At 43.6% G+C, this 21,964-nt stretch overlaps 1 protein-coding gene across 3 annotated transcripts in view; it reads left to right on the top strand.

Moving 5' to 3' along the window:
• SYNPR (synaptoporin) overlaps positions 1-17,060 on the top strand; it is a 102,549-nt gene extending 85,489 nt beyond the window's left edge. For all 3 annotated transcript variants that reach the window (XM_053989554.1, XM_053989555.1, XM_053989556.1), the window contains 3 exons: positions 5,770-5,968; positions 13,989-14,180; positions 15,191-17,060. In XM_053989554.1, coding sequence (XP_053845529.1) covers positions 5,770-5,968; positions 13,989-14,180; positions 15,191-15,457 — 658 coding nt within the window. In that variant the 3' untranslated portion in view covers positions 15,458-17,060. The remainder of the gene's footprint in view (positions 1-5,769; positions 5,969-13,988; positions 14,181-15,190) is intronic.
• Positions 17,061-21,964: the final 4,904 nt, after the last annotated feature.

Here is a 21,964-nt window from a genome sequence, read left to right as displayed (position 1 = left end):
ATAGTGCTGGCCAAACATCTGCAGCACAGCTATGTGCTAGAGAGGGCTGGGAGCCTGACAAGCTAGGAAATGTGAAGTATTAGGAGGGAAATTTTTTTTATTATTTTCACTGGACATAAACCAGAAAAGAGTGTAGGTTGCTACAGCTTTCCTGGTTAGCTTCCCAGCAGCACCTTCTGGGGTTTTTTTTGATCATGCTGCTCTGGACATGGATTTGGATGGGTATAAGCCACTAAAGTCAGCTGTGACAAAGGGAAGATCTTTAGGATGTTCAAATGACCAGCATAGGAGCTAGGAATAAATGTTTGCAAGATGATATATGTATTTGTGTGAAATGACTGGTAGTGTTGAATAATTCTAGAGTGATGTGGGCTTTGGAATTCATTTTTTGATAATAAATGGAGAGGTTTTATTGAGCAGACAGAAGTTCAAAGTGAAATATTTTCAAATACTCTTTGATCAGCCAACTCTATTCCTTCTTCCTCTAGAAACAACAGAAACAGAAGACCAGGCTTGGATTGCTGAGTCAGATGGCGAATTTTAATTTTGCTTTCTGTCTCCAGATAAAAATGAACTGATTTTTTTAGGGGCAGGTATGTGGTGGAAACGAATGTGCTGCTCTTTAGGGGTACTGAAGGCACCTTTGTGTGCTGGGGAGTCTGGAAGGGTGTTGTTTTTTGGGGCAGCTGGTAGAGTGAGGTATGGAAAACTGCTGGGATAGTTAGGAAGGATGGATAAACATCTCAGTTTTGAAAGGCTGTGGTATGTGCAGGCAGCACTGAGATGTGTGTCATGGCAGATGGGCAATGTAAAGGTAAGGGATAGGAATACTTGAGTAAGCATAATTTCTTCATCTTGGGAAAAGAGCTGTTGGAGAGCAGCTTGGGGTGAAAAACAGTCTTGTCATTGTTAGCAAAAGGGTAAAAATCTCTGATTTTACCAGAATAGCACAAGGTGCAAAAGAGCCAGGGAGTAGTCACCTCCATGGTAGCTGCTGTCCTGCTGAGGGGCAAACCCCATCTCATCCCCACAGCTGTCCAGGGCTTGAATAACATCTCAGCTATTTGACTTTGAAGGGCTGGAGAGAACTTCAGCATTAATGGCTTCAAGGTGTTCAAATGTGGTATTAACAGGCTCTCTGCCTGAGACTAACTTCAGCAGCTCCTGGATGCCTGGGTGCAAAGATTCAGATCCTATGGGAATTGCTGGGTGATGGTTTTGATGCTGCAGGGTCCCCCCACTCAGAAGTTTGTCCCAGCAGAGCAGATCTAGGGGGAGGAAGAGGAGAATGCAGAGCTCGCTCCATCCATCCTCCTGAAGCCTGGAAGGAAGTCTGTTCCTTGCTGTGTGAGCAGCCTTGCAGATAGCCAGGATTTAACACCAAACATTCAGGAATGCCCAGCACTGGGGAAAGTGTTCTTTGCAGTGAGAAGAACAGGCTGGGATGAGTGTTGGGAGAGTCAGGGGACCCCAGTTACCTTAAAGAAAAGACTTCTCATTTGCAGGCAGATTTCTGCTTTGACCTGACTATTAGAGATGACTTTCAAAGTGTTTTTCTTAATGTAGGTAATATCTCTAGAGAAGTTTTACAGAAATGATGAGCTCTATTGTGTAAAGAAAGGCTCCCATTTATTTGTATTCTTCTACTAAACCTACCAAAAAATCCATATTTGGCACCTCAAAAGGTACATTTGCCCAGGGACTGGCTGGCTGGAGGCACCATTGTCAAAGCACACCAGCATAGTCCTCTGAAATGAGGGAACTCCAGTGTTTTCAGGGCTAACTAAAAGAAATGCCTTTACTCTGTATCCCGGAGAAAGGAAGATGTAAACCTGTGTCACGTTTTTGTGCCTCAACGGGGCAGTTTGACTTGCTGAGGGGCTCTGTGCATGTCAGCATTTCACTACAGTATTTTGAAATTTCATTTTCCCCTAATTTTGGAGATTATCAGCCAAGATAAACATTTCCCAAGAAACCCCTCCACAAGCACTACTGCAATAACTCATTTCTAGCAATGCATTTCTCTCAGGGATTTGCAGACAGTAAAGACAATTGACAGTGTCAGTACCAGAAACAAGTTGGGGGGAAATATAGCCCAATGAAAAGATAATGGATCTCTGGGTTTTTTGCAAGCACATGTGTGGGTGTTGCAGATTTTATTCCAGCATGTTGTAGACAAGTTGGAGGGTGGATTACAAGATGCTATTTTCAGAAAATAGGACAACCTGCCAAAACAGAGCACTTTTTTTTGCCTGTTATTCACTAGATCCTACTAAAGGAATGGAGAAACACTAACCCCCATTGAGAATTTTTAGAGGCAGAACTTTATCAGTTGTTTATTAATCCACACACTGATCAAAGCATAGGAGAGGAAATCTATGCTGGTTCATCAATAACATTTGAGCACATTCTTGTGTTAATTGTGTGTTCTGTTGGCTTCAAGTCTAAGCCCTGTGTGCATTGTTGAAGGGGGTGAATCAGACAATATTAGATCACTCACCCTTCTGCTTGGGCTCTTCTGTGTCTGCTGGTGGAGTGAGACAGGTCTTTGGGGAAGTTGGCTCATGACTATTTTCATGCTCAAGGATCATCAGGGGAATTAAGCTGCTCCAAAAAAAAAAATGGAGGGCTATGATTAAAAGAAAGCTGTGGCTTCAATATTGTACTGAGGAAGTTCAGGAAGAAAAGGGAACTTCACATTCACATGGAGAGAGCACAGCTTTTGCTCCCCCATGCACATGTAACAGCTGAAGCTTTGTTCAATGTGTCTGGCTTCATGTATTCTTTTCAGAGCAGGGGTAATTAGCATCTGAAAATGTAACTGCTCTTCGTTATTGTGGAACAATGTAAAAATCCCCTTTTTCACTGTAAAACATTCCTGCCCTCTTTTGATCTTGTCAAGCTAGACAATACAGCTGTCTTGTCATCATATTTCCCACGGCAATGGAAAGTTTGCCTAGTGGTGGAAGAAACCTCAGAAGCCCTTAATTACTGTGACTTCATCAGTGAAACTTGACTGCCTTTGGTGGACTTACTTCAGACTGAAGTGAGTTTGAGGGAATTTGGGCCTGGATGGCTTGGCCATGGCAGTTGCTGTTCACAAAGGTGATGGTGCTGGTAACAATGTGCAGTGAGGATGACCTTAGTGCAGCTCTGCTGAGTGTGGGATGCAAGGTCACATTCCAAAGTTAGGAGCTTTATTTCTGAATTAATAGCAATACTCAGTGCAGTACAAGGCAAAAAAAAAAAAACCCTGGAGGAACTCACAGGGGGAAAGGTTTCCCTAATTAAGTAAATTCATTACTGTTGTGTTCCTTATCTGCATTGCCCATCAATCAGTGAAAATCATTCCTGTTAATGCAGCCTAACAAATGTTAACAAAGTGCAAAGGGTGTGATTGCAAAGGGTCACTCCTGGGGCTCCTGATTTTGTTCAGCAAATGGAGAGTCAAAGCTGGAATGGAGGGGTGGTGCTGGAAATTGGAAAAGCAGCAGAAGGAGGACACTGGCCAAGGGTGACTTGAAGGAAAAGGGGGGGTGTAAACAAAGAGAGATAAGAGAAGATGAAAGAAGAGTAAGTGAGAGGAAGTAAGAGACAGAACAGGTAGAATTATATCAAAAGTGAGAGGCGGAGGCAATTAATGTTTTGTGAGTCATCACCAAACCATCCTGCCCCCAGAAAGGCTGACTCAGCAACATCAGTGAAAAAAAATCAGAGTTTTCTCTTGGCGATGCCATTCCAGATCAAAAAGGTTTTAGTTAGTGAAACTCGATTTTCTGTCACAGATCCTCCCCTGCCTTAAAGAAACTTTTCAGATGTATCATGTAAAGTCAGCATCCACCCTAACCACCACAGGGCTTGGCTCCCTCACTTCTCTTCCCTGTCACAGCTCCTCTTCCCAGGTCTGAATCATGGTCTATTTTAGGGCCCTTTGCACAACAAAGATCTCAGTTGTTTTGGCAGAGGTGAGGTGGCCACAAGAGGCACCAATTACTGCACATCCTCTTAGAGACCAAGAAAATCTAAAAGGAAAAGCAAGTGAATAAAAATAACTTGATGGAAGAAGGTTTCTGTGATCTCGTATCCCTCACAGGTGCCTGGCCACAAAAGCACGGCTGGGAAGGTACAAGTGGGGTGTTAATATATGAACATTTTTTTCTGGCTTATGATTCAGAACTAAGGTGCAGTCAGGAAAACAGAGAATGGAAAGCAAACTGGTCTCAGGGTCTCAGTTGCTTTACCATGTTTTGTAAGGTTGGTGGTTGTTGATGATGAGACTGGGCTGTGTTGACAGTGGACAGTCAGAGGGGCAGGGTGGGCAGTGGCTCCAAATGTGAATCTTGGCAGAAATATTCCCTAAGTTATTTCCTCTTTGGTATGCACAGGAGTTTGAGCTGCTACTTGCAACACCATGTGTTGTCCAGTCTGTGTTTCAGGGCTCCTGGGGAGGGGAAGAAAACTCTGCTATAAAGACAGTGAAGCCGGGAAACTGATCATTGGCATTAGGATCTCTCTCACGTGTTCAGATTTCATCAGGCTTTGCTGGCTTTATGCTGGAAAGGTGATTCAGCCACTGCTCATCTCTGCAATCTGGGCAGACTTGGTTTTTATTTTCATCCCACCACTACTACAATGACAGGGAATAAAATCTCTGAGGCAAATAACTGGCATTATTCATCAACCGCTGATGAAAAGGTTCTGCCTACATGTTTGGGTACATTTAATCAGAACCAGCAAAAGCAAAAAGTCATCCAATCCTCCAATGTCCATTAATCCATCTTCTGTGATTTCTGCTGTGGGTACTTTGTTTTTGTCTGGGGAATTAACTTTTTATTTAGCCAAATATAGTTATGGCTGCTGCTCCCATTGGCTTGCTGTTGCACACATTAATTGCCCTTGAGCAGAGGAATGTCTCCCAGAAGGCCTAATCCTTTCTCAGCACCAGATCATCAGTTCTTTAATTGCTGCTGGCTGCGTCCCCTTAACTCAGCCTGTGAAGGGCAGAACAACGTGATCCCTCATTGGGCTCCACATCCCCACTGATGTGAATCTGGGCCATGCAACAGGACCTGCCAAAATGGCCCCTCCATGGATCCTCTTTCTTTTTCTGAATCAGAAATTGAAATTATTACCAAAAAAAAGTCTGTCACAGGAGCTTCCAGACAGAATTATAAATCTATTAGCTCAGTCACAGATAAACAGTGCATGAGTATAAAGTTAGGGCTTAGGTTGCTTAAACCAGGGCATGCAGACTTTTTCTTTGATCCGAGTTGTGTACTTCTGCTGCAGCTTGATTTTAAAAGCCTTTAATGAAGAAGCACTATGTGGCTTGCAGCCCTATGGGCTAACAGCCATAGGTAGCTCTGCACCAGACAATTTGATGCAAGGAATCTGTGAACATCCAAATACAGGTATCCCATGGGCTCAGCAGTGAGGATAAGACCTGTTTTCTGCTGCCTGGATTGTAAGAATTCAAGAATCAAATTGTTTCTCATGTTGTTGCCATGGCAAAATCCCAGAGAAGAAGGAGAGGGTTGTACCAAACCACTGGAACATAAACTTTTCTCTGGGATTGATTAAAAGATGTGTTCGTGTGCTCAGTCTCACCTTGGCACTTGCAGGGCTCTGAGGAGCTCAGCCCGCAGCTGCCAGTTATTCACAGGGATCAATGTGCATCAGGAATGAGACGGAGCAAATGTTTTCATCTTTATTCAGATAACAGTTTCCATTTTCTGTACTTCACCTGCTGCTCTATGGGATGTTTTCCAGGTTGCATCAAGTGAATTTTGAGGCTCCCACTTGCGAAGGCAAGCGCCGGGAAACGCTCGCCTTGATAGGGGACTTCTCCTCTTCGGCGGAGTTCTTCGTCACCATCGCGGTCTTCGCCTTCCTCTACTCGCTGGCTGCCACTGTGGTTTATATCTTCTTCCAGAACAAGTACCGTGAGAACAACAGAGGGCCTTTAATTGTAAGTGTTTGCAGCATCTGCAGTGTTTTCAGGTGTAGGTCTTCACCTCTTGCTTTTTCGGTTGTGGAGGATTTGGCATGGTCTGGGAGATCCAGGTGTCCTGCTGCCCAGAGCATTCACCTGCTTTTTTGTCTTAATGGTGGTGTAATATTTTAACACCAGAGGTAATGGAGGCAGGTATGCAGGAGGAGTTTAGTCCTGTATGTATTTGTGAAATTCTGTGCTTCTCTCCCTCTGCCCACAGTGATGATGGTCACACAAATAATGAACATGTAGCTGAGTTGGGAGAAGGATTGGGATCTCAGCCCTATGTCTGTGATAGCAGAGCTTCATTGGTGGGGAAAAAAGGAAAGAGGAGATAATCTGAGATTGGCTCTGTTGGACATGGTGGAAAGTGCCAACAGCTTCTCAAAGAAGCTATCCCTGTGGCCCTCTCCTGCTGCCAAAAACCAGGCTGTGCCAAACCAACATTGGGACCTTTCCTGTCCTAGAAAATGGTGAGGAAATGTGAGGAAATCCTCACAGAGGAGACAAAGAACAGGCAAAATAAAGGGGTCCCTGCAGAAAGAGTAAATAAATGAAGTGCCTTGCTTCATCTGGGTATCAAGAGAGATCTCATTTCAAACTGTCACATCAAAGGACTTGTTACAGAATTCTTCCATCTTAATTTTCTTACAGAAAATAATTCTTAGTTTTGACCAACTGCATTATCCTCTGTAGCAATAGAAAAAGGAAAGATAAACAATGGTATTAATATGTCACATCATCATGTGGCCACTTGCCTTTGTCCAGGACTTTCCTGAAACAGCTGCTGCAGTCGTGCCTGTCACAGGATGCCTGGCACAATCTGCTACAGCATTAACATCGCATTGACTTAATTTGTTCCGTGTAATGGATTGTAATTGAATCTACAGGTTAAATTTAACCAGTGTCTGTTACCAAAGCCTCTGTTTGCAATTTCACAGTATTTAAACCAAGGCTATATGACCTTATTTTTTCAGAATGTAAAGATGCTTTTGAGTTTGTCCTACAGCAAAAGCAGCTCCTGCTGGTGAGTGGTTCTGGGAATGGCTGAGGGTTATGGTCAGGTTGTGCCTGACAGGAGGAGAGTCTCATCTTCCCCAGCCAAATGCTCCTGCAACTCCTGTGCACTGCAAGCTCTGTTGTATTTGGCATTTTTAGAAAAAAGTAACCTTTTTTGCCTGGAGCACATCCTTGCTGGTGTCCCTGGACACTGTCCAGTGCAATGATTGCAGCACCACAGCCTGGCTTGAGGACAGGTGTGAGTCCCACTGTGCAGTGGAGTTGTAGGGAAAATGCAGAGCCCCAGCCAGAGAAAAGGCTGGCAGCTGTAGCCAGGTGGAATTCAGAAGTCAAGGAAAAAGAAAACTTGGAGTGAAAACCGGCTTTTCAAGGCTGCAGTGCTCACCTAAGGGATGTCACATGCTCTGTGAAGGAGGCAGGCAATGTATCCTCCAGCTCCAGGCAGATGCTGCTCTGAACTGACGTGTATCAGATCAGATGTGTGAGTATGTCTCATCCCTGAGATTGTTCCTTCCAAAGAAAAGTGCTGCAGAAATCTGTGGTGCAGCACGTGTTGGTGCAGGAGGTAGGGCAGCCTTTGTTCTCTTTCATCACCAGGCAGGATCAGTGCATCAGGCACCTTATCCAGACTACCAGTTATTCTCTCTTAGTGAAGAGTTTGAAGATGATAGTTTCATCCATCCTTGCTTCTGCTGCAGTGCCTGATCTCAATTTCATGGTTAAAACCATTCCTGTTTTAAGCCTTGTACTTCCTCTTGGCTTCATATTTTCTCAGTCTGGGATGACATCTGCCTTTAAGCAGCACCCTCTCAGAGCTGCCTTTTCTCCTGACAAATTTTCAGGATTTGAAAAATGAGTATGACAGGAGAAGTCGAGAGAGGAAAAACCCCTTTCACTTGAAATTTTATAATAGTTTTTCAAAAGGCCCCTGCACAGGCAGTCAGAACACCATCAATGCATTACCGAATTGCAGAAGCCTGACTGGGAGCAGAAAATACCATTATAAGGAATTTAATGACCATTAAGTCACAAGAAACTTGCAAGGAAAATTTCAGTCGCTGTTTCAAGTTTACTTTGTTTATACAGATACGGGGAAATGAATTGCATGTGCTGAGATCTCAAGCAAAGCATCACTTTAACTGTGGAAAAATATTTTATCATTCAGTGTGGAGTGAGGCATGATAGCAAGGAAATATTTCCAGTGGGAGAAGCAGATAACTCCTCCCTGTCTATTTGGATGGCAGTGGTGTGTTTATTCACTATGCAGTAAACCATTTCTGTTGCTAATGTTGCCTGTCAGGTTTTGGGGATAAAAGTCTTCCTTTTGGTCACACAGGGCCCTGCTTGTGTTACTCATCCATTCCCACAGGGAATGATGAGTCCTTGCACTATACACCCTCTGCTTCCCTTGCTGGCTCCCTGAGGGATCCTCTGAGGGGGTTCATACAGATAGATGAACCTAAGAGAAGACCTTGGATTCCCAGTTTTTGAAGGAACAAGGAGCAGGTTACCAGGGATTCAGTATCTCATAGAAACATGCTGTGTGTTTCTGAGCTCTGCAAACCACAGCTGTGATTTTCATTCCGTGGTGAACTCCCACATGGTGCACGTGTGCAGCAAGGAGCTGGGGTCTCACCTTGGTGGGTACAACGAGGGCAAGGCAGCTTCTCAAGTGACTGATTAGTGCTCAAGAGCCAGAAACTTTTAAAAGAAATTAATTGGAGGTGGTGACTTAGATTTTAAAGGATGCAATGTACAAAATGCCACCAGTTTTCAGTACATCCCCATCTCTCAGACCAAACCAACTTAAGCTGGTTTCCACTTGTTTAACACCACATACCTGGGGAGGCACTGCTGGTTTGTGATGAGAGCAGAGATGAGCTGCACGCTGGGACTGCCAGCCCAGCCCCCTGTGTCGATGCTCTGCTTCAGGTCTGTACATTTGGAGCTTCTTGCAAGCAGAGAGTAACCAACCCAGCTGTGCTGAAATTGTAGGGGATCAGGGATAGGATGCTTCCATATGTCTCTCAGAAAAGAAAGAATAGTCATAGTCAATGTGTATCAGTCTCCATCACTCAGGCTTCTTACTTTTCCTATGGTTTCTTTGCCCCATATGTGTTCCATTTAAAATCCACATGCTGACAACCCTATGTGCCTTCAGGTTTGTCTCTGGGAAGTTACAGCTTGGCCATGAGGAGCCACATGCATTCATGTATAAATGTAAATCACTTTATTAATATTCTAGTCAATTAATACAAAAGCATAAAATTATTCAGCCAAGAAAGGTGACTGACATAGCCCTGAAAAGAGATATTTCATTTTTATAGTGATTACTTGATAATCTCATTCTTATGGTGCATAAGGATGCTTATATCTTAAGAAGATGAGATCTTTCCTTTGCATCTGGACTCCCATGAATAATCACATTATGCAGAAAGGCATTTGGTTCCTTATATGTGTTGCAGATTGAGTGAGTTAAGTACACCCAGGTCTGCTCTTTGGACACCTCTTTGATTAAACATGTTGTACTACCTCACCAGTGTCCAGTTGTCTAAAAAATAGACAGGAAAAGAATAAAGAGCCATCTATAAAAACAAAGACTGAATCCTTTACAGCTGAAAAATGAATTTAGGAAAAACCTGAATATTTCTTTGCATTTCAAAGAGCTCTTTCAGCCTGCTCTTGTCATCTTCTTTTAAAACACAATCCAGGGTGACCTTGCTGTACATGCTGGTACCTCCCGAAAGGCTCTGCACTTCCCTGCCAGAAGCAGTCTTGCAAGGCCTTACACTATTGCAAGAAGCATGTAATTCTTTCAAAGCTTCATTCGGCAAAAAATCTGGGGTGGGACCTCGTTCAAACCAAAAAAGAGCTAAAATGCCACTGTGGGAAGGCGTTTGCTGCCTGCGGCAATCTGCTCTTGGCCGCTTTCCCGGCTGGGACCAGGGCTGTGGCTCTTGCTGGGGTAGTTCTTGCATTTTTAGGGTGGTTGTGACTGTGAAAGCAAATCCTCTGAGTGGTTTGCCTCTTCTGGGTAAAGAAATCTCCCTCTGCTGCTGCGTGGCTGGCCATGAAACCTGTTGGCAGTGCTAGTCAGGCTCTGACTAGGAGGGTTTATGGACCTCAGCATTCGAGGAGTTGCTCCCTTGGAGGCTGTAAATGTGTGAGAGGGTTTTCACAAATAGAAAGGTTTTGTAGCATGAGCCCTGCATGGAAGTCAGTTACAAGGCAGCAGCTGCAGCTCTGTGAGGGAGGAGGGATGCCAGGAGCACTCTGGCCAGGCCAGAGCTGAGGTTTTGCCTCTTTCCAGCCATGACAGCCCAAGACCATTCTGCCAGACTTGGCTGGGAGGGAGAGCAGGGCACAGGGTGCACGCAGGGACATGTGTGTCACAGCCTTCAGGGCCTGATGAAGCCACTGACCAGCTTGGAGCAGATGAAACACGTCCCTTTCTGAGTGAACGAGCAGCTTCTACAGAGGCTCTTGGCTGGGTGAGGTTGTGCCAGACACTGGGAAATCCAAAACTGAGCAGCAGGCTTAAGCGACTGTAAGTGACTGCCCCTTTCAAAGGCTGCCCCTTTTTTCGTTTTGCAAAAACCCATAAGTAGCTTTCTCCATAAGGAGAAATATTTCAATTATTATAAAAAGAAAAGGCATTCACAGTTCTATTCTAAAATGTGTAATATATAAAATTTTTCCAAGTAGGCATTTTTGGCAAACTCAGTAATAACAAGTTTCAACTTGAAAAAGGCAGTAAGAATTTTTTTTTTTTTTTGCACATACTTCAGGATCTTAAAAAGTCCCTCCTTGTATATTCAGAGTATTTTAAATTTCAGTTTTTGCCTTTCTTTACATGTTCGTGTTTTCCTTCTTTCCCAAAGGCATCTGTAGGCAGAGCAAAGTATCTCAGCTGAGATCTGAGAGAGAAACTTGGTAATTAGGAGTGTAGTGTAATCGTATAACAATACACACTCAAGAGATCTGGATACCACTTTAAGAGAGCAACTACAAAAAATTACTTTGTTCTAAAGGAAAAAAAGACTCACCCATGCTATAGGGATATTAAACATTGAAATGCAAGATTTGTTTTAGTATGTTTTAGTATGCAGGCACTCTGGCCTTAATTACCAAGGAGAAATTCCCCAGATAGACATTAAGCCACAGAACAGCTTAGCTTGAAATTCACTTTTATTTTCAGCATGTCATTATCTTGTAACTCTGTTCCACCCAGAGCTGTGAAAATGTTCAGCCAGAAATGCAAACCCACTTGAAAACAAGAGAGGTTCAAGTTCCAGCCAAAGCTGAAGGTTCACAAAGATTCAACATAAATAGGAAGATGTGAGTTCACTCTAGTCACAGAATCATACATTTTGCCCCTTGCGTTGTACAGAAGAGGCAGAAAAAGTCCTCTGAGAGCCTGAGTCTGGTCATGTAGCCCAGATGAGAGCACCTGCTGAAAAAATCCCAGTGTTCATTAGCCTTCCTGTCCTGTCTTCTTGGCCAGCTGTTGGCCAGGCTGCATGGTTTCCTCTTTGAGTCCTGCCATGCCATCTTTCACTTCTGCTTCGGTGTGTTTCTTGTACCCAGCCAGACTTTACAGTTTTTGGGAGTTCCTCTATACAAGAGCTGATACCCCAGGAGCAAGAACCCTTTCCCCAAGGCTCTGACCTGCTCTGAAATAGGGGAGTTTATAGCACAGAGGGCAGGGTTTTATACCTTGTGAACACCCTGGCACAGGGGAGCAGAGGAAGTCAGGAGAAGGATGGAGCATGGGGTGTGAAGGGGAAGACAAGACCTGAGAAATAACATGAAATACTTAATGCCTTTAGGGCCATCCCCTCAACTGCACAGTGCCATGGGATCTTCTGGTAGGACTTACAGCCCAGGACATGGGCTATACCAGCAGTCAGACTGCATCATGCAGATGCAGTAATTTGTGCAATGAGCCTCTCCAACGTGGGGTCAGGGCCTGCAAGCTCTACAGCAGGTCTGTACCCCTGCTGCTGTCACCTGCTTCAAGAACTTTGCTCATTTTTAAAATTTCTCTCTTTTTAGCAAGTTTGATCTCCTGTGTTGCATTAGTTTTAGTCAGTTTGTCTCTGTTTGCATCAAATTTCTACCTGCTGTTATGCACTTTTTTAAGTGACACTACCAGTGCACTGATTACAGAGCTGGGTTTAGTTTGCTTCAAGTGTGGTGGCGATGGGAGAGGGTTGCTTGTCATTTGGAAAACACATTCCCCAAAACTCTGCTGTGTCCCTATCTCTTGTGTCAGTCCAAAACTGCATGGGGGCTTGGCATCTGGGTTGGTAGCATGTCAAACCTCACAGCAAATAAAGAGCATCTCCCATCATCATCCACAGCTCAGCAGACATCTCGTGTTTCTACCAGCTGGAATTTTTAGGGAATGTTTGCAATTGAACCATTGCCTCTAGGAATCTGTTTCTCATTCACTGCTAAGACATATGAGATACAATAATTTCTTTTGCCGGAAATCTCCCTGAGAAGAAGAATTACTCTGGGCTGTATGCCTCTGCCCACATGGAGTCTCTTTGGATGTTAAGGGAGTTGTCAGCTCCTGGGCTTCACGCTCTTCAAGAGAGCCCATTTGGGCAGCATGAGAGGTCAGAGAACTCAGAGCTCGGTGGCAGACATAGGCCTGCAGAAAACAAATTGTTAAAAGAGAAGGATGTATCCTTTGGGAAGGCATCCAAGCACAGTTAATTTAATCCCATCTGCGTCAGTGGAGACGTCCTTTGTTCATGGCTCCCTTTATCGACTGGTGCCTCGTCCGTCGTGACGGGGGCTCGCGCCCTCCACCCCTGTGGTGCCACAGAGAGCTCCTTCCCCAAATGTCAGGTGTGCTTGTAGATGAGAATGGTGTTTCCTAGGGATTGCTTATTTCTTTGAGAAGCAACCTGAAACGCTGGGTTCTTCATGAGTGTTTTCCCTTCCTTCCATGCACACCTTTATTTTGCAAGGGGGAAGGGGAAGCAGCCCCATGGGAGGTGGGATATCAAGACGCAGCGATGCAGTTAGTGGTATGTTAGACTTTGGCACCTCTGCCATCTGTTGTGGGCTGACAGATGGGATGGAATATGACAGCAGAAAGGCTCTTCTGTTTTAGCAAGACACAAGAAAGCTTGAAAAATCACACCTCCTCCCTCCTTTCCCCCCAAACCCACACAACAACAGTGTCACTTGGCCACTTGTTCTGGCTAAGACAAGGAGAAGTTTATGCCTGTGCATGCTCCCGAGAGTCTTTCAAGGGGAAAGTGAGCAGAGTGGATCAGAGCAGAGCTGCTGGAACCTGGAGGGACCACCCCACCTTCTCCCCTCTTTTCATGTGGATGGGAATTAGGAACCATGCTTTACCAGGCCAGGGAGGAGTGTCTGCTTGGCAAGTCTTGCTGTTTACGTGCTCACTCATGGTAATTAGTGGCTGCATGGCTTATGCAGCAGGGACATTTGGCCTTACCTGTGGCTAGTGAGAAAACTCCTCATCTGGTACCTGAGGATTAGCCAATTTCAGGTTTTCCCTAAGAGAGAAACACTTCCTATTGGAAACCTACCCTGACTGTCTGTAGGAGTACCCAGGACAAGACCCAGCCCTCAGGAGGGCCCAGCTTCTTTACAGGCGTGTGTATTTTGTAATTCATCCCAATGCATCAGCCTGGTGCTCTGAACAGCCACATTTTCAAGGCAGCATCCTGGGCACCAGCCACGTGTTTGTGGGAATCTAGCCTCAAGGCCAAAGGTGCAAATGTCAGCCAAGGGGCTCTGCCCCATTAGGTGTGTCAAGCACTTCTGAAAATTAGCTCTGTGGGTGATGACAGTAACACAACCTTCCACTAAGTAACAAGCTCTTGGTATTTCTCTCCTCTGATGAAAGCTTTCCGTTTTCTGGTGATTTTTAATATTTTTTCCTTTCCAATGGACACACCAGTATAATGCTCCTAACTAATTTGTCTTTTAGGATTTCATTGTGACAGTGGTCTTCTCATTCTTGTGGCTAGTGAGCTCATCTGCTTGGGCTAAAGGACTGTCAGATGTAAAGGTTGCAACTGACCCTGATGAAGTGCTGCTGCTGATGTCTGCCTGCAAACAGCAGTCCAACAAATGCTTGCCTGTTCGCAGCCCTGTTATGTCGAGCCTCAACACTTCGGTTGTAAGTGACTTTGATTGCTGCTGTTCACCCTTACCTTGCAATGTATTTTCATCTTTTACCCGTTTATTGACCTAAATTGACTGGTGTAAACCAGTTAGCTGACATGATTTAATTGGAAGTGCAGTCTTGCTGCAGGGAAAGGCAGGCTGTGACTCACAGCAGCTCTGCTGTGGAGCAGCAGCAGGGTGAGTGTGCAGGGTTGGGATGGGGAAAAGGCAAAGTGTCTGTCCAAGTGCACTGGCCACCCCTCTGCTTTTAACTTGCTCACTGCAACTCTTTTGCAAAGGGGTCTGTGTGCTCCTTTAGAAGGAAATGTTAGTGCCTTACAGATTCTTCTAAAAATCCTCAAAAAAACAACATAAAATTGGACTTCAGCACATTAAAAAAATAAACACAAAAAATCCCTCCAGGCCACCTGACCAATTAAGAGCTCTCTTTTTAATTAGTTTCTTTCAATTTTATCTTTCCACTATTTCTTTAAACTAGATTATATTTTCAAACAAAAAAAAAAACTCCTCTAAAAGCTCAACTTTTTTTTTGGAAACAAAAAGCAAAGCAGACACCTTGTGAGCTACAGCTAAGGGAGGTGAAATTGGGAATTTGCTCCAAAGCTGAGAAAGTTTTCCAGCGGGTTTTGGGAGAATCATAGAATCATTTAGGTTGGAAAAGATTTCTTAAGATTATGAGTCCAACCACTAAGCCAGCACTGCCAAGTCCAGCACTAAAGCATATCCCCAAGTGCCACATCTACATTTACCCCACAGATGGTGACCCCATCACTTCCCTGGGCAGCCTGTTCCAGTGCTTGACAATCATTTCAGTGAAGAGATTTTTTTTCTAATAACTAATCTGAGTCTCCTCTTGCACAACTTGAGGCCGTTCCCTCTTGTCCTTGGGAAGGAGGGGTTGGGAGCAGCTTTGACTTCCCCAGGACCATGCAGGGTCCATAACATTAGGTTGAGCTGTGAGACCATGGCTGCTGGTAACGAGCTCCTCTTCTTCCCACCCAGGTCTTTGGCTACTTGAACTTTATCCTCTGGGCAGGCAACATTTGGTTTGTGTTTAAGGAGACGGGCTGGCATTCCTCAGGCCAGCGGCACCCTGCGGACACCATGGAGAAGCAGCCCGGTGGCTACAACCAAGGTGGCTACAACCAAGACAGCTACGGGCCAGCTGGTGGCTACAACCAGCCAGGCTCCTATGGCCAGGTGGGTGAATATGGCCAGTCCCAGAGCTATGGGCAGAGCGGGCCAACCTCCTTCGCTAATCAAATTTAGGGTTCACGCAACGCAAGCTCTTGCATCCCTCGCAAGTAGAGAGTTTAACAGGTCTCAAGTTTCAGTGGCACCAGATTTTTAAGGGTTCTACATAAATTAATACTACAACACGGTGTTTAATGTCCATTGAAGGTCTAAGCCCACCTCCTTTGGCAGATGGGAGGTGGCCAGTGGGCTGGAGTTGGCCTTTCTTTCCCTGACTAGCCAGACACAGGGGATGTGCTCCTCGCCGGTGACCTGGAGTTGCTGTTGTAGTACGTACTGTAGAGATAACTTTATGGTAGTTTTGTATGTGTTAAGATGGTAGAAGCTTTTTGTAGCCTCAAGTCAGTAGTATTTAATATGCATAATATAATTGAATTTCCTTCTGCATTTTGGTGAAAAACGGAAGTGTTTTACTATGATTTCTACAGATTATTCTGTATATCCATGCATGTAACATTGCACCTAAATTTTCAGAACTGCCTGTCTGTGACTCTTCAGAGAGTTTGTTTTGGTTATACCATTTTGTTTCAGAAGATTTTACTATTATTTCAGTTCACTGAGTCATCCATCTGTAATTTAGTGCATGGATAAGCAGTTTCATACTACCAAATGTCTGGACTGTGTAAATGGAACTTCTCGACTTCTGCCACTACGTTTTGTTAAATGTCTGTTTAAAAGACGTATGCATCTTTTATATATTTTGCAGAGTTGAATATATGGCTTACCCAAGTTCTGAATGCTTTGTAACTAAACTGTTTTTCCTTGAAATGGCATTCAGTAGTATATATGGTACCTGACCAATGTTTATTCCATTTAACTCAGCTAAGTATTCCTTCTATAAATCACTATTTCTATGGATGTTTTGTGAATCTTTTAACGTGAGCTGTGGAGAATAAGGACCAAGTAACTGTGTTATATGTTTACAAAGGTATTTATTTAACTAAGATAACAGAGGTGCAGATATCAGTATACAAAATCATGTGGCAACGCCCTGTTGCTTGATACAGCAACATGAAAACCGCACGTATCGTTGTGACCTTACAAAGCATAAATATTCCTTTATGCCCTTTGATGAGAAGAAAACCTTTCTGTCCGTGCTGTTTCAAGATTGTTAGATATCCCTCTGTTAGATTGCTGCTCTGAGCGCTAGCTTGGTGCTAATGGAGAATGTAACTGGATTGACCAAATAACCCAGGCTCAGAGGAACTCGTCCTAAAAGAGCCAGAGCCAGACTTGTAGCCTGTTTGAATTCCTCCCTGGGAAATTCAACCCTCCCTCACTACAGCATATGGGATGCATTGACACAAACAAAAGCCTGAAGCACAATGTACTAATCAAAACTGATCATCTGCATTTCTAGATCAAAGTGTATCAGTATATAATCTTATTGTATGAGCTGTAATGTTGGAAGCATCTTAGCTTAAAACAGCTTAGTCTCTTCTATGATTGTTGTAACCAATTTATGGCTACTCAGTGGATGAATCTATATTGTGATATCTATTTGACCCTAATAAAGTTATTGCATACAATGCATGTTTTCAGAGTATGTTAATATTGAAATGTCACTGCCAAATAATGAAGATAATTATTAAAGAAAAATAACTCTTCCTGTGCCTGACCTTATTGGTCATATTCTTACTGTTTTCCAACACTTTACTGGGGATTGTTTTAATGTACAGTGGAGTACGACACTTCTGCAGACACCTGTCATTAAAGGTCAGTATCACAAGTTTTAAAAAAAAAATTAAAAGTGTGCAGTTTAATACCTGCCTGCCTCTTTACCTCTCTTTCCACTGTCAGTAGGACTAGCCCAGTACTGTGCTAACCATCCCAGTTCTGAGGATTGCTGGAAAGCTATGTGTGAGTTGTAGAGAAAACAAACTGGAATATCTAAATGTTCTCCTATTCCAAATGAGGGCAAAATACAATTTTCTGGGTTAACGAAAAATGTTATTTTGGCTCTTGGTTAATTTGTTTGGGGTTTTTTTTATTTAGGTTGGTTTTTGGTTTTCAGGGTTGTTTGTTTGTTTGGGATTTTGATTGTTTGTTTGTTTGGGGAGGTGGTTGGTTGGTTTGTTTTTCTTAAGTTTGGAAAAACATTAGACATCAGCAAGTCAGGAGAAAGTGAAATCTGTGTGTGTGGCAAGGGATGTGATGGGATGTGTGCTCTTCATACCCTCTCCCACATATTCCTGCTTCTACTCTTTTTTTTTTATTATTATTATTGTTTTTTTTTAATTCCCTTTCTATTAGTTGACGAGGAATATCCCAAACTGAGCTCCCATATCTAAGCTTCTCCACTAGAAATAATTTTTATGCCAACTAGCTTTCTCTTCATGAAATTTTCCACCCAAATCAGCAGAGTCCCATTCCTAAACTTTTCTATCCAATGCTGAGGGATGGAAATGAGTTTTGCTTTGGTTTATTCCTGCATTTCAAACCAGACTAAATTCTTGTGTAACCATGTGAGCACAGGACTGCAGCTTTCTGGAGTTCACACCCCTGGAGAAAGGGCAGTTTCTAATACAGGGCTCAGAACAGAATGAAGTTTATGTCATGTTTTGGGTACTATTTGTGTAACTCCACGTCTAAGGTTTTCTCATGAAGGGCAGAACTGGTGGAAGAGTTAACAAAAAGTAGTGTAAGAGGCACATATTTTCATGGAAGACTTGTCCTTGCTCTACCCAGCTGGCCAGATCTTTACTGGTACCTCAGCTCCTTGCTGCGGTACAGAACAGTTGAGCCAGTTGTTACCCTTTGGGGACTGTAATCTTCACTCTGAATTAGAAGGGAAGAAAAATCTCTTTATCTATAGCTTCCCAGATTAATAAAGTACGGCAGCAGCAAAAGTGAAAACAAAAATGATGCATGCACTTGTCTGTGTTATGTAAGAAAATGTATTTGAATGTTTCCTCTGTCTTCCTCTAGATTTGAGTCTTATCACATCCTTTTGCAGTTGCTGAGAAATTGAAAGTTTATTTCAGCTGGGGATGGTAACTGCATAGCCAAGGGTTGAGCAATTTATGAAAAAGACTGTATTTGATATTACCTGGATTTAAGACAAATAGCAAAGTAAACTTGAGCATCCTTTGTGAAACTGCTGCTGGCAGCCTCGTTGCTTTCCTGCTTCATCATTAGAGTATCTCTGCCAGTTAGTTAAATAACTAGGTCAGACTGGGAGAGAAAAAACATGTTCCTTGATCTTTGTGCTGTCCCTCCTGTTTTCCCATGTGTTTCTCTTTATAGCCCATTTCTCAGCTACCCAAGTTAGGAGCATGTTTGCATTTTCAAGTGTGAAGCTATGGGGGAGAGGCAGGTACATATGGTGAATGTGGTGGGGAGTGGGGAGCACAGGACTTTCGCTCCAGGTGCCTCAGAGACCAAAGAAGGGGCATGTTCACCTGCTGGTTTGGGGTTTCCCCCCTTGCTCTTGGCTGGGGAGGGGATGCACTTTGCAGAGCTGGAGCATCAATGCCCTCCATGGGAAGGTGCTGAAGAGGACAGGGAGGGTAATTCTGGGTACCACTGGCTCTGCAGCCTGCTTCACTTCCTACCCAGCACATCAAGGAGACAAGGATGAGCTCAGATGCAAACACAACCCACGGGGCTCTGCCATGGCTAGATGGGGTTGGGTTTTTTGTGTGTGATATTTTTCCTGATGACCATTGAGCTGCACATAACAGAGCCTCAGTGATGGCTAAGACTTGGAGAAAGTTTGTGCTCTTGTTGCATGAATTCGTGCTACAATTGCCTGACCCAATTAGGTTAATTATTTGCAATCTTTATATGCTCTCAAATTGGAAGAGCAATCCAGGCTGTAGCCCTGAATCAATCTTGGCTGAAACTGTGATGTGCTGATATAAGAGGCAGTGGCATCAACATGCATTGCACCTCCCTGTAGTCTGTTCCTGACAATATCTCCAGAGTTTCACAGTTAATATGACAGACAGATTAAGAACTATGGATTAAAAATTGCCACGTATTATTTAATTGTTTTCTGAAAAAAAGTTCTTGTCATTATGCCATATCATGTCATATGCATTTAGTCCTTTGTCCACTAGTTTTAAGATAGATTTGAGTTAAAATTCCTTATGTATGTGATTGGATGGTCTACTTAGCTCATACTCTCCCTAACTTCAATATTCTTTTTTAAGATTTCTTTTTATTCCCTACTTCTGCTAAACCCAGGAGCTTTTCCTTTTGGAATTCTCTAACATCAGCAATAATTTGTATTTTTCTACTAATATATCTGGTGCTGATTATCCCATCATTTGTCAATGACATCTATCCTTATTATGAAGACCTTACCATTTCAATATTAAATTTTAATAGTTCAGTGGGAGGCATCCTGTTTGTTGCATTTAGTTTCTTTTCTTACATTTTTATTGTTGTGTCCCCCATTAATGAGATTCCAGTTTTTTAAGACTATAGCTGCCTTTCTGAAGTCTAAATGAACAATAATAAAACATTTCTCAAAGGGAAAATTACTTGGCAGTAGTATTTTCAGGATTAAAGTTGATCTGGTTGCATCCTCCCTGCCATGGGCAGGGACACCCTCCACTAGACCAGGTTGCTCCAAGCCCTGTCCAACCTGACCTTCAACACTTCCAGGAATGGGACAGCCCCAGCTTCTCTGGGTGAAGAGTTCAAGCTATTACCTGCCTGGGTGCAAGTTAGCAGCTCTTCTCCTGCAGCTGCTGAAGGGTGTGCTGCTGAAATGCAGCCTGAGAGGCCGGGGGGTGTGAGTTTATCTCCTGTGTCAGGTCTTCCCTTGTGCCTGTGTCCCTCGGATCCTGCCCACTGTGGTCCAGCCCTCCCCTGCCCTGCCCAGGGTCATCTCCAAGGGAGTCAAGGCTCTGTCACACACACACGTTTCACAACATCAGCCTTCTGAAATGCAAAAGCATTTCCTTGAAAAAGGAGGGGGAAATATACCAAAATACCAAAAGTGAAGCAGAGGCTGTGGCTTTTTGCAGTGACAATTATTTCAAGTGAACTGCCTGTAAAGATTTTGCAGTTTCAAGTGGCAGGTTGTGTATTTTGCGCAGACAGGGTCGTTAACGTGTGAAACATGCTAAAAATTGACCAATAAAGGCACCTGGATATTTCAAACATAAATAGTGTGTACCAAAATAGCTACAGAGCAGATGGCCTGGCTCCACACACACCTTGCTGACCAGAATACTCGAGCAACACGCACAGCCAAAATCTCAGTCTTCAAAGCTGATCATCTGCAAAGACAAGGGTTATCCTCATGCTACCCTTTATCTGTCAGGCACAAACGCTCCTGCACACGTTAATTAGTGTACCCTAGAGGGATAAAGAACCTCAGGTTTGTCTGAACTTGCTACTACCCCAGCAAAGCAAATCACCTGTTCTAGAGCTCACCTCAAAAGTTGGTGAGATTAAAACAACTGTGAGCTGAAATCTGATCCACAGTGGAAAGATCCCAAAGCACAGAGGGCTGGGTTTGCCAGCCCGCTCGCAGTACTGCCTGCCACTGATAAAGAGGCAACTGAGTCTGTTTCTCACTCTCATTTTTTACCTTGGACGCTAAGACCAAACATCCCCATTCCACATATTGACCGGCATGTAATCTTTTCATGCCTCTTTGTATGGTTCAACGGATGTGAAAGGGAATTATCACTTCAACATGATATCAAGACTTTTTTTTTTTTTTTTTTTTAGCTGATGGCAGATTACTAAGCCTGAATTTCTTGTTTAATTTTAGTGTGTTAATTGATGGAATAATGAGCATTGATTATATGTGTTTTGGCTTCGTCATTGCAATTACAGGCTCTGTTTTATTCATGAGCCAGTCCTAAAGAATGCACTAGAGATCTAAGACAGCCTAAACCTCTCAGAAAAATGCTCTGAATTGTTTGAGTAATGACACTCTTAGATGGAAAATTAAAGGTTCTCTTTTCCCATGCTTTTTAAGATAATTAAAATCCAGGAACGGTAAGGTGGTGAACATCCTTATTCATTAGCCTTCAGTAATTTAGCTTCTACTAAATGAGGAAAACATTTTAATTCTCTAGGCCATCTGTTGCAGTCTCCTTTGTGTGTCCCGTTACATAAAGTCTCATCATGGATAGTTTTAACATCAGTATTTTATCCTTTCACCAGGAATGATGAGCTGGATGAGGTAGTTGAAGTCACCACCTATTAACAGACCACCCTGGAATTAAAGTGGCTGCTTTGTCTTTTAAGTTGAAGTTACCCTGTCTAGACACCTCTAGGCAAAGGATCCGCAGAGAGGAGCCCATGCATGGAGATAGGCAGTGTGACAAGCTGTGTTTTCTAATAGCAACATCCATGCCAATAAATAACAAAGTTCATTGGAGCCCTTCCAGTTCCGCTAATGTGCGACTGCTCTGCCATATGGCTCCGTGCTGCTTTTGGAAGCAGCGCTCTCTGTTCGGGTGGGAACCACAGCCCAGGCTCCCTGCTGGGTGCTGCTTTGGAAGTGGTTTGGAGGCAGAGCAGGTCTCTTTGCACCGTGACGGGGAAATAGAATAA

Source organism: Vidua macroura, chromosome 13, assembly GCF_024509145.1.
Source record: "Vidua macroura isolate BioBank_ID:100142 chromosome 13, ASM2450914v1, whole genome shotgun sequence".
NCBI classification, from domain to species: Eukaryota; Metazoa; Chordata; class Aves; order Passeriformes; family Viduidae; genus Vidua; species Vidua macroura.
This window is presented reverse-complemented; position numbering and strand designations above follow the sequence as displayed.